The 12,257-nt window shown below is 42.6% G+C and overlaps 1 protein-coding gene across 4 annotated transcripts in view; it reads right to left on the reverse strand.

Moving 5' to 3' along the window:
* reln (reelin) overlaps positions 1 to 12,257 on the reverse strand; it is a 156,437-nt gene that overhangs the window by 107,317 nt on the left and 36,863 nt on the right. For 3 of the 4 annotated variants that reach the window (XM_032523791.1, XM_032523790.1, XM_032523787.1), the window contains exon 1: positions 10,719 to 11,298. The exons of the other annotated variant lie outside the window; for it this stretch is intronic. In XM_032523791.1, the coding sequence (XP_032379682.1) occupies positions 10,719 to 10,971 (253 nt within the window). In that variant the 5' untranslated portion in view covers positions 10,972 to 11,298. Of the gene's footprint in view, positions 1 to 10,718; positions 11,299 to 12,257 lie in introns of those variants that run through there. 4 annotated transcript variants of the gene reach the window in all.

Consider the following 12,257-nt stretch of genomic DNA (forward strand, 5'->3'; position numbering starts at 1 on the left):
GTCATGCTAGTCAACCAGCGTATTTCAACCTAATTTACCTCTCCAAAACCACTTCAGAAGAGTAACGTTAGTCAGTTTTTTCTTCTCTGTAGATAAACTCCCATACAAAATCACCACAGTAGTTGAAAATAGTTTATTATTTCCAAATAGAGCTATTTATGTCATCTTTTAAAAATTACTTTTTCTTTTTTCATATTGCAATATGTATCGAAGGGGAAAAAAATATTGCAATGTCAGATTTTTCCAATATCGTGCAGGCCTATGTCTTAAGCTTAATACATTTAACTTAATGCAGCAAATTTGTATTTTCTCAACACCAAAACAGTTGTCTTTAGGATCCCAGCAACTCCCCCCCCCCACCCCCACCTCCCCCCAAAAAAAAACAAAAAAAACAAAAAAAAAACATAAACAGTCCCCCCCCTGACAACAAAAACTAAACTTAACTCCAATGTCGGCTCCAGAGAATAACAGCCTGAAAGTGGTTTCCTGGTGAAATCAGATCAGATTCAATACTTGCGTTGGGATTGGGACATCCCCATTCTTAACATTAAAAAAAATGCAAAACAAATGGATTGAACAATCTTAATTGGCCAATACCAGCTGCACTAACCTAATAGCTGGAGGTCTGCAGCACAATAGCCAAGGTGCTAAGAATTTAAAGCATCAAAGTTCTCCATGCAATCTCCATTTTAGAAATGTGTGCCACAGGCAATCAAATCCATTATCTTCATATACTGTATGAGTGAGCACCAAATCACCTCTGTCAATAATCCAGTGTGCATGCCTTTACATCAATAAAAGAAGCAAAGTGATAGATCCATGGACGGTAGAGTGAAAAACAACCTTTCAATAATAAAAGGTTGTTTTTCACTCTCTGACCTGTTGATCATTTCTGAAACCTAATGAAGTCCATTACAAATCACAAATACAACAAGATTTGACTGACTTTAATCACTTTCTATGTTGACCAAGACCACAATCAAGCATTCTTCCTTCTCAATTATGTAATTTCTACAACATGCCATTCTCCTGAAAAAGAATGCCATTACAACCATCTAACATTCGATCTGTGTCAAATTTGAGTTGTTTTAGCATGAAGTTAATTTGCTATTTGATGCAATTTTATATACTATATGCTAATAATCAAGTGGCCAAAATCATAGATTAATTTGTGGCTACTGCAGAGCTGACAGGTGTGCTGTACATGAGAAAACAGCTTGAAAGCCTGGCCACCTGTACTGGATTCAAAATATAGAGATAATCTCGTCCATTATTGTTTTAATTTAGATGGGCTGTTTTTGGTGACACACAACATATAGCTCTCCTCAAATACAAGAAAACAAATAGACCAAAGTAAATAAATGTCAATGTATTGGAAATACTTATTTTTGTTTTGCTAAATTTCCATCCTTATTTTTCAACCTTGCTTATTCCAGGTTCACTAAGGTTCATGAGATGAAAGAGAATAAGTGATTAAGTTAGCACCAGGTGCACCTGCCCTCCTCTTAGTCGTCTTCATGGGCTTAAACTAGTTGAAAGACAACATGATAACTTCTATTCAGTAAGTAAATTTGAATTCAGTCCTCAATCTTGAAGCAATTCTAGAGTTTGGCAAATTCTTTATAGAACTGAAAGACGTCCTGGGAGCTGGAGAGGAAGGCAGGATATTGTGCCACATTATTTTGCTCTCCGCTCCCTGCTCTTTCTTGGCGTGAAAACCACAGATTATGGCCAACTAAGTGAAAAAGTACTGACATTAGTCAAAGTCTGAAGTGCCTCCATTGCTTTTGGGTATGAATGTTAGGGTGGAAGGAGAGTGACACAGTGGTGAGGCGGAGGGCTTTATAGAGCAGAGGGGAAAGATTGATCTTTAATTAACAAGCTGGTTACAGTAATGAAAGACTAGATGGTCTCTACTGGCAGTGGATCAATGGGGAGCATTTCCCTTGCCATCCAGTCTTAATCACAACAGCTCAGCTTGGTAAGAATGCACTCATTGCTGTAATTAACATTGACACGCTCCCTCCATCACCCTTCGCTCATCCTCCTTTTTCTGCATCAACCTCCACCTCACACCTCGGCCTTTACTCGATAGCAAGGATCACTCAAGGACTCTATCAGTTTGTATCCTATGCTGTCATGCCAAGTACACATGAACAAATGTGTTGAGTCACTGACAAAGACATTGTGACGTTCTTGTTTAAACCTTGGCCAGGCCTCATTAACAGCCCAAAGTACACAGTCAACTGCAACAGGCCACAAATGTCCCAGTATCTTATTAGAGGTATACTAGCTTTAGGGTTTCTTTATTAGTGTTTGCTACACTTGATACATACTTAATTTAAACCTTAAACACCGTATCCTAGCAATTTAACTGAAAGATCCCCCCCCAAAAAAAGACTGTTCTATCTATTGCCACTGGCATGACTGACAGGGAAGGCTGAGGTACCGTAAATGCTAGAGCTAGTCTCACTTTATGTTCTTGGTCCCTGTGAAAGTGTGCAGTTAGCGGCAGGTGACAGACACGTTCCAGCTACATGTTCATTTTTTAAGAAAAAGAAGCCAAGGACAGAAGTTGCCAAAGAGAGAGGAACACTGTCCTTTATATTGGATGGACACAGACATGCTGCTCATCTGGGTCCTGCTTGGTAGGAAAGGACACTTTTTTAAATTTATTGGCAAGCTTGCCATTCACAAATCTTCCTGATGAATCCAAAAGCAAGATAAATGTACTAATCTTTATTTTGGTCAACTGGAAGAAACTTTTTGGATGTTCTAATCCTGAGTCAGAGCTCACTGATGACATGTAGACCTGTGGGGGCTGGGTGTATGAGGCTTGATATGTGGGATTTCACGACAGAGCATCAGTGGAATGAAGTATTTTCATGGGCCCTGTAAACATTATCCCCCTCAACGATGCTGTCACTTTCGGCAGCAATATGTGTGAGTTTGTGCATGTCCGCGGATGTGTAATCTGCCTCTGACAGCCTGCCGTGTCTCTCTGGGCAGAATGGGTCTGGCTGTTTGAAGGAGGCTGGAGCTGAATGGGGGGTAGAGCTGGGGCTAATCCGCCTGTGCCACGCGCCATGTGCCCAGCACCCAGCCAGTTGCACCATGCCGCCTCCTCTGTAGTGGGTCCATTGGAGCGCTACAAGGCCCTCTGAATGCTATCAGTACAGACGACACACTGCCCCCCAAGCAGGGATTACAGCTCTCTCAATGAAGTCGCCAGGAGGAGGATCCAGAGCAAGAGGAGGAGAAGAAGGAGGAGGAGGTACACAATCTTCCAACAGGAGCTCCATTCTCTAAAAGGAAGAGGCCATCGGCAAAGCTGACACGCTAATCAACAACGGCTGGGAAACCACCCCGTGAGAACAACACGTCCAGTACCAAGGATAGGGAGGAGGGAAGAAAGGTTTAAAAAGGATCCATCACTTTTCAAAATCCGGCTTAGAGCCACTTGGTACTCCTTAAGGAGAATGAACACTGGTCCATTGTTATGAGGTAGATTGGGATGAGGACATTAGCATGAGTTTGCATAGACACACAGAGCTCTTAATATTATATGTAGACCTAGTGTTTGGGCTTTCTGTGATGAAAATTAACTTTGTAATTATGTGTAGAAATGTGTTTGTAAAGTAAACATCAAAGAGGAAAGGATGGAAGCAGTTACATGCCATTACAAAATAATTTAAACAGACTGTAGAAGGTTGCTTCCCTTGTGTTTTTTTTAAGTTTGGCGGTAAAACAGTGCAGTTTGGATTCATCGTCAGCCTCAGGGTGTAGAGTATGTTGTGTGGGCTCTGTAAGCTGGTGTTCTGTTTGCTTTTTTCTTCAAGTGTGGAAAACTCATACTGTCACTGTCATATTTGGGGTAGTTTACATGTGGCTAAAGTGCCAGGACATAGAAAAATAGTGGACCCAGCACCCATAAAGTCACCTATTGGTTTGTGGACAGCCGCTTTGAAGCTTGGAATTTGGTGATGCGTCACCATCATGGTTTTTTGCAGCCGGAAGATTTTTGATGAGAGGGTGGAGCTGGGGGTGGTGACGCGGCCAAGCCAGTGCTGTTTAAGATTGCAATGGTGCTGTGTTAAGCCAAACGCTAAAGGGGAAAGTAGTAGATTTTCAACTCTTGCTGAACAAGACATTTTAGATGACCAAATGTTCCAATTAACTTTGATGACGTGAAAACACTCAGTGAGAAGGTCATGTAATGTACTCTGTGTCATGGATACGTAATGCTAAGCCTTTGTAATGATTGACAGGTCGGTGTGTAGCCACGCCCTTAAACATCCTAACTTTATTATCAATTTTGAAATAAATGGGACCACAATTTACAAAATTAATATCATGTTATATTGAAGAACACTTGAAAGCAGTGATTGAGCATATAATAAACTCATTATTCAAATGTTTATTAAGATAATAAATCAAGTGAGAAGTATTATATATTCCCAGGATACTACAGTATTTGCAACCAATGGAGTTGGCCAGAAGCTTCAGCCATTATGTTTAGTCTATGTGCCAGAAATGGAATCTTTGTTAGTTCTTCTGCTGTCTAAAACGTAAACCTCCAGATACCAGAAAGTGAAACAAGGGAAACACAGCAAGCAAGAACTTACTAGGACAGCAAGAACCTAGCATCTGTACACCCCAGTTTGTATTATCAACAGAGAGTCACTCCAATTTGGGCAAATCCCCAAAAGGTAAGTACACACTCCAACATCCTGAAAATACTTATGCCCACTCATCTGCCCACTCATGAAAGTTACTGAAAACACAACTCACATTTGCATGTTAAGAGCTTTCATGTTTTGGCTGGAAAATGTGTCGCTGAGGAAATTGAAAATAAAAACGTAACAGCTCTGTGACGCTTGCAGATAAGACTGGCACAGGCACACACCTCTGCCTGGCAGTTATCCACTCACTGCCTTCATTTTTAGCTCTTTCTACCACACCTGGCACACTGCTGGCATCACTCTGGCACCAGCCTGGCAAAGGCTAACAATGTCACTGTTATCTGAGGCGATTCTCCATGCTCTGATGCAATAAATCAATTTTCCACAAATGTAGCGTATAGGTGGCATCTGGACCATCTCAACTATCTCTGCTTCAAATTCTCCAGAGCTGCTGCAGCTCATTGCTTCTGTATGATAAAATGCAAAGGCAGAGACAGATCAAATATGTGTATGTCACTGCAAGTTTTCTGTAGTATTAGTACAGTATGTAATAATAGCTAGAGCATGATCCTGTGATACAACCATTTAGCACCTGACAGGAGGAAAACAGGAACCTTCTGTTATCATGTTATATCCTGTTGTAACATCAACACAAAGCACTGTAATAGCCTGCTGATCAGGACATTTGTGTTTAGCCAGCGTAACATCTGACCTGTCTCCGTGTCATGATGGATCACCCACTACGAGCTGAGTGCTGTGTGCACGGCCAAGCGTGCATGTGTGACAAAGGCAAGATTCCCAATGAATATCCATTCTCATTTCTTGCCCATCTGCTCCTTTATATAAAAGAAACTGGCATATCTCAGTGAATACAATGCTCTTTAAATGGTTCATCATTCACTGTTCACAAAGACAGAACACCCAAACACAACCAGCAAGCCCATACAAACAGTAATACAGTTGACACACTTCTATCTACTCAGTGAAGTGACCTATTCAGACAAAGCAGCAGGAGGCAGAGAGGCTGAAGAGCTGGGATGTTAATGAATGCACAGGTTTGGACGATTTGAAAGTTACAAAAAAATTGCTTGTGCTATCTGCATGTTGCTTGTTCTTGCTTTTTTAGCCCCTATACTCTGTACTCTTTCCTCACCTCTTATCTTCTTTTTTCAATGTCCCTGTGCCCCTAAACCGGATGTCTCCATAAAAACTAGGCCAGTCTTTTGATGGTCCACTGACCAATGCCTGCTGTACCGTGAGAAATACTTAAGAGTTTTCTTGGTCTTTTAAATAGATAAATATGAAATACTAATGTTAAGCTAAATAGAGACATAATGAGCACTAGACTGGTGGACATGAAAAGTGGGAACACCAGCCAAATCTAATCACTCCATAGGAACAGAGTTCCAAGCAATGCAACACTGACAATAAGTGGTCAGAGGTCAGAAAGCAGACCCTTAAGGGTCCCAAGAGGTTAAGTGCTGCAGAAGGTGATGATGACATCCGACGGTCTACTGAAATCTCTACAGATTGATGCCATTATGGCATTCAGTCCAAAGACAAAGACAACTGTGAGTTTGTGAGGACTTGTGTTTCCATGGTGTCTCGCTGTGCCTTTTCTGATATGACTTTGTTTATGGTAAGCTAATATCTGCTTTCCTACAGCCTCACTGGGGCCTTGTGCCTGTGACCTTCCCTTCGACATGACTGACGTCTGTTGTTCTACAGACATCGGTCAACAGCACACTCGCAGAAAAAACTCCCACAACCACGACAAGTAATCAACTTTGCAGATAGATAATGGCCTCTTTCCGTTTGCAAGGCACAATGAGTTGTTTGTGGTGGTTGGCGGGAGAGCTGCTGAAGTAATTCCCAATGTCTAATCTGATAGGTTATCATGGGAAGGGCTGATGGCATTTTGTGGGGATGAATTTATCTCCAAGTTCCCATTAAGAATGTCATTTAGTGGCAACGTCCAAATCTCCTTGAAATGTTGATTGTTTCTCGGGCCTCTTCGATCATTTGCACATGAAAAGGTCCATGGAACACGGACTGCTGTAGAGACCATTGACAGATTAGCAATGGCCATTTCAGCCTGTACTGTCAACTAGTTTTCTAAGCAACTCTCTTGTTTTACCCTCTGTCACTTTCCCTCACACTACTGTTTCTCCTCCTGTTTTTCTTTTGTGGCAGTGTGGTAGAGACACACTGACTGAAACCCATTGAATATTGTTTGGCTTTCAGTAGTGTGCAGGAACAATGAATATAGTGAGAGGGAGAGCCACACTGCCTACCTGAACCTGCTTGCCTCGGCAGTGACTTGCGTGAGTGGCTCATTCAGTACTTTACACTGACATCAACAACCCTAGATGTAGAAACACACACAAACTTTATACTTTATGCAAATTGCATACTGTGTATACAAGCACATACTTAAGTTTTTCAAATACCATAAACATAAAATATAAAATTGACAGCTTGACTGACACCGGACATAGCACTGTGTTCTGTACAAATACAGATATATAGTGTTCCTGAAACCGCTGGCGTGATAATCACAACTGTAGTTTTAATCAAAAGTGCACATGCATCATTACAAACAAGAATGAAATCTAAAGAAAAAAATTGTACAACTTCCTCGAAACACAATGGCACTCAGTCAATCTCACTGGCCCAATTTCTACTCATGCACCTCCATTTTTATTCTTTACTTACTTGCAGAGGCAACACACTGTCATTCTATTGCCTCACCAATCTTTTCTATTGTGCTTTTAAATCATACTGCATAACACAGTAGACTGATGTCCCCTCTGATCATGATGTTAATTCAATGTGCTTTACTGGACAGACAATGTTTTCTGATAATAAAACTGGAGGATTTTAGCCTTTTCCTGTTCTCCCACTTCTGTGTTACCATCCCTTCTTGAACGCTGTAGTTAATCTGTGAAACTGAATGTGTAATGTTTCCAAAGAAGAGAAGGCAAGAAACAACAAGAAAGAAAACCAGCTGTCTCTGATAGACTGTGTTTAGGAATGGGGCTCTGGGTTTTGTGTTCTGATGTTGCTTCCTATCAACATGAGGTTGCTGTATGGAGAACATCTTGCATTCCCACAGCAGTTAAAAGAGTACAAGACAAAAAAATGCGTTGACATTGCTGAAATAAAGAACTGCTTCCTGGGCAGCAAAAGTAGTTCAATGGGGTCGTTTGATTATTTAGAGTGCAGGCCTAAATCCTAGTGTGACCTTACTTCTTTTTGCTGCTCTCTCTCTTCTGAAAGATAAGGCTGTATGGGGGCAGTATGCGAGTGTGTGTGAGTGACACTTGGTCTCTACTGATCTAGTACAAGGATTGACCCTACAGTCTGAATGCAAGCATACAAATCTTTTCATTTCCCCTCGTTCTGTTTCCCAGCAGTTCAGAGTGTCTCTACAATATTTCTGTTTTCATTTTGTCTACTATGACCCTGCCAATACACCCACCCTCTCAAACATTTCACATTGAGAGTAACACAACCTCTCTTGGTCATTTCATTCTGATAGCTAAACACAGTAATCTCATCTACAACACACACACACACACACACACACACACACACACACACACGCACAAATTGCATTGCCCACACATGGTCGTATCACTCAAAAGCAACATAGAAGCGAGAGGCAGTGAGGTCAGGTCAGAAACCCAATTACTGTACAACAAATCGGCCACACAGAATCTTCCTCTGGCCTGGGCTAAATACTGAGGTGGTTCTTTGAGATACTCACTTCCTGTCTCTTTTTTAAGGGGTCATCTATCTCTTTTTTTCATACTTTCCAGTCCTCCACCAACAACCTTTTTCCTTCACACTCTTTCTTCCGTTTTCTTTTCTACAGCCCTTAAACAACCACACGGCCAGCATCTCTAATGCTTCCCGCCCACCATTTCCACATGCAGCTCTTTCAGTGGTTAGATCACACGTTGCTTTTAGAAGATTAAACCAAATGTAATCCAAAACTAAAGCCCAGAGAGCACATAACAAGCAATGAGAAAAAACCTATTGAGATCAAACCAAATAAAAGAAGCATGCAAAAATACAAAAGCTCTTTCGCAGAAAATGGCATGAGCACTTCCCTTGTCCTTTTCTTCTCACCACCAAAAGATGGGATTTACTATTTTTCTATTTCTATCTTTTTCTCTCATTCTGCGTTCAGCAAAGCAGGCAGATACATTTCCACCCTAGCTAACACCTGTATACATACCTGTATATGTGGCCCTCAAAACACCCATTTCCTGCCACAATGAAACTAGCAGTGACTGTGGTAAGAACATGTAAAAATTGATGTAACCATCAATGTTTGAGAAGATGATAGAAAGGTGGATGAGAGACATATACTTCTGATTGCACAACTAAGCACACCGCCAGCCACATTTTACTTGCTTACTTGCCATCCATCCTTCAATCCCCAAACTAAGTCAAGACCCCAGAAATGTGACAATGAGGTGCCATCATGTGCCAAAACATGGGACGGAGAAAATGAGTGAGCAGCTTGGAACCATGTCATTCTTTCGTGCAAGCCCCGCTGCTAGTATCTTATCTGCTCAATCCTCTCATCGTCATTTAAATCTCCCCCTACTCCATCCGATCCCAGCCATGGCCCTATTTAAATCTCCCCCTCCTCCTAGTCCACCACATTTCTAATGCTAATTATTTAAACCTCTCTGCGCGCTCTATCCCTCCCATCCACCAGCTAGTTATTCAAATCTCTTCCCACCCGCTCTCCCTACAATCCCGGCCCCAGTTAAAAGGTGCTTGACTGAAGTGTTGATCCGGGCTGTTGTTTTCAGACAGAGGATAATACTGCTTCTTCCAGACTCCTCTCCCTTCCTCCTCTATTTTCCTGTCCGTCTCATATCCTTTTCTTTCTATATACAATTACACAAACTCTGCTGCTCACATCCTTTTTGAAATCAAGAGGTATACATTGTACATTGTAACTAATCCATTGTTGGCCATATCAAATTAGGTAAAATACAACAAAGACAGGGTTAGGAAAATATATGGGCAATGTACACACAATGTGTGTATATTTAGGAAGTGAGATATAATCAGTAATATGCGTCAAATGTGTATATATTTAACTCTTAGAGAAGAAGATAGCTGCATAGGAATGTGACCTTACTGTGTCTGTGGTGGCCTGTTTGGGTCACTGTCCCCAGTGTTAAGTGAGTGACGAGAGTGAGTGACTGAGCAATGATGTTCGGGAGGTCAGAGGGGATCATTTTTCCAGCACCAGGTGCCAGCACATCAGTGTGGGAGAGGGGACATTAATCTGTCTCCACTTACATGCAACGCATGGTTTTCTGATTTCTAAGTCTTTATTTCTGAGTCAGAGCTTTCTATGGCGCTCTGCTTGTCCATTCGCGCTCCCAGTTTCTGCACTCTCTCTCTCTCTTTCAGTTGGAGGGATCTCACTGTTAGTCCTGTGGAGACACCACCTACACATGGAGCATCAGGATCAGGATCAGCTCAGTAAAACACCAAGTTTGCTCACTGCACTGAACAGGAGTCCCACTCAGCATCACTACTTATTAGTTACATAAATGCATGTGTCCAACAACAGCCACCCCACACAAACTGCACACTCCCATATGCACACACCGCAGCCGTACCTCATGTGCAAAGCAAAACACCTGCAAGTAAAATGTAAAATGTAGTAAACTGTACACACGTGTGATCATGAAATTGTTTTTTAATATCTTTAAATGTAAAATGTATTTAATGCATAAGAACAATTTTAGCACATTTCAGCAATGTGTATGCATAAAGAAAACATCTACATTTACAAAAGAATTGTTTTCACAAGAGGTAAACTACTTTAAATAATATAAATGCATTGTATTTTCACAAAGTGAAATTTACAATCAGATCAATTCGACAGTTTTTGTTTTTCTATGCGATTCAACACTGATATAAACAATTTGCTTAAATAGATTCCATTCTCTTCAACATGTAGCAAAAAGAAAAAGAGGACACCGTAGGGGATGTGCTCACCTTGGTACTCCTGTCCAGGGGTGTAGGCTATGGGGTTGCCTGTAATTTGGAGGGTTAGTAGCACCTCTCCCCCACCTTCTGCCACCCCAGCTCCCTCCAGCTCCCCGTGGTGGGTGCACAGGAAGAAGAAGGGGTTAAAACGAGGGTAGAAGCTTGCAGGTGGCGCCCCGAAATCCATGCTGCTGCTCGTCAAGACTAGGGCCAGCAGGGCACAGCCTAAGGCACCCCCGAGAGAGGCCCGCGCCATGGCCATCTGCCCTCACCAAGCGAGGGACTGAGGGAGTGATGGTGGGTGAAGAGTTGAGGAGAGTGATGAGTGGGAGCGAGGAAGGCACAGGTAGAGTTCCAGAGGACAGCCTTTGGAGTCCACAAATGAGTTGAAAGTCCAAAAGTGTGTGTGTGAGAGTTGGTGTATCTGTGTGTGTTTGTATCTGCAATATTTATGTGTGTGAGTGTGTGGGCTTGGCTGTCAGGAAAACTGTAGAGCTCTGTTCTTCTGCTTCCTCTCCCTGTCCTACCTTCACTCTGGGGGAGTTCAGAGCTTCGCCTGTGCTGTCCTGCTCTGGCGTTTAAATACCTCACCCCCTCCCTCTGTTTCCCTTTCTCCTCCCACCCTCCCTCCCTCCCTCCCTCTCTGTCTCTCTTTCGCTCTAACACCAGATCCACGCGTGCTGTATGCGCTCTATGAGACGGCCTCCCTCCTCTCTCATCCAGCTCTTCTCTCCTCCCTCTTCTCTGCCAGTCTATCACTCTGCCTTTTTCCTTAATCTCTTCCTCCCCCCTCTCTTCTCTCCTTCTCTTTACCTCTCCCTAAACCTACATGTTACTCCACATTGCACTCTTGTATCCCTCTCTTGAGACCTTGGCTGTCTTATCTCTAACCATGTGTTAGTTTCTTCATCCCTAACCAGCCCACTGACATTTTCCTTTCACTCTCTTCTATTTCCTTTGTCTTTTTGCCCGTCCACCAGCTTGTCTCCTCCTCTCCCACCCACTATCACACCTCCTTTCTCCCTCCCTCTTCCGCTCTCTTCACCTCCCTCTTCTTCCCTGTCTCCCTGCTGCTCTCCCGCTTAGTCCCCCCCCCCTTTCGATCTCTCTTTTTACAACCCTTTACTTCTCTTTTTCTCCTCTCATCCTCAGCAGCACTCCGATTTGTTTTTCTTCTTCTCTACTGTTGCTTTTTTTCCATCGGTTTTCCATCAGAATCTCCCTTTCCACACAATTCTCCAACTTTTTTTCTCCCTGTCAGAGCAGCGTGTGCTGCCTCTCTGCTCTAGCTTAACCCACCACGACGATGCAAACACCAGCCATAATGCTGCTTTTCTCCCCCACCAGCCTCTGCTCCAGCTCACCAAATGATGGATAAGTATTTCACTAACACCCTGTACACCCCCCCCCTTCTTGCTCTCTCCTTTTTCATCTCAGCATAAATACAAACATGAATCTTAATCCTCACACTTTTAAGCTATGCACCCTCCCTCCATGTCTCTCTCTCTCATCCATCTCTTGTTCTGTAAGTGATACATTATGACCCCC

This window comes from Etheostoma spectabile, chromosome 8 (assembly GCF_008692095.1).
Source record: "Etheostoma spectabile isolate EspeVRDwgs_2016 chromosome 8, UIUC_Espe_1.0, whole genome shotgun sequence".
In the NCBI taxonomy this organism is placed as follows: domain Eukaryota; kingdom Metazoa; phylum Chordata; class Actinopteri; order Perciformes; family Percidae; genus Etheostoma; species Etheostoma spectabile.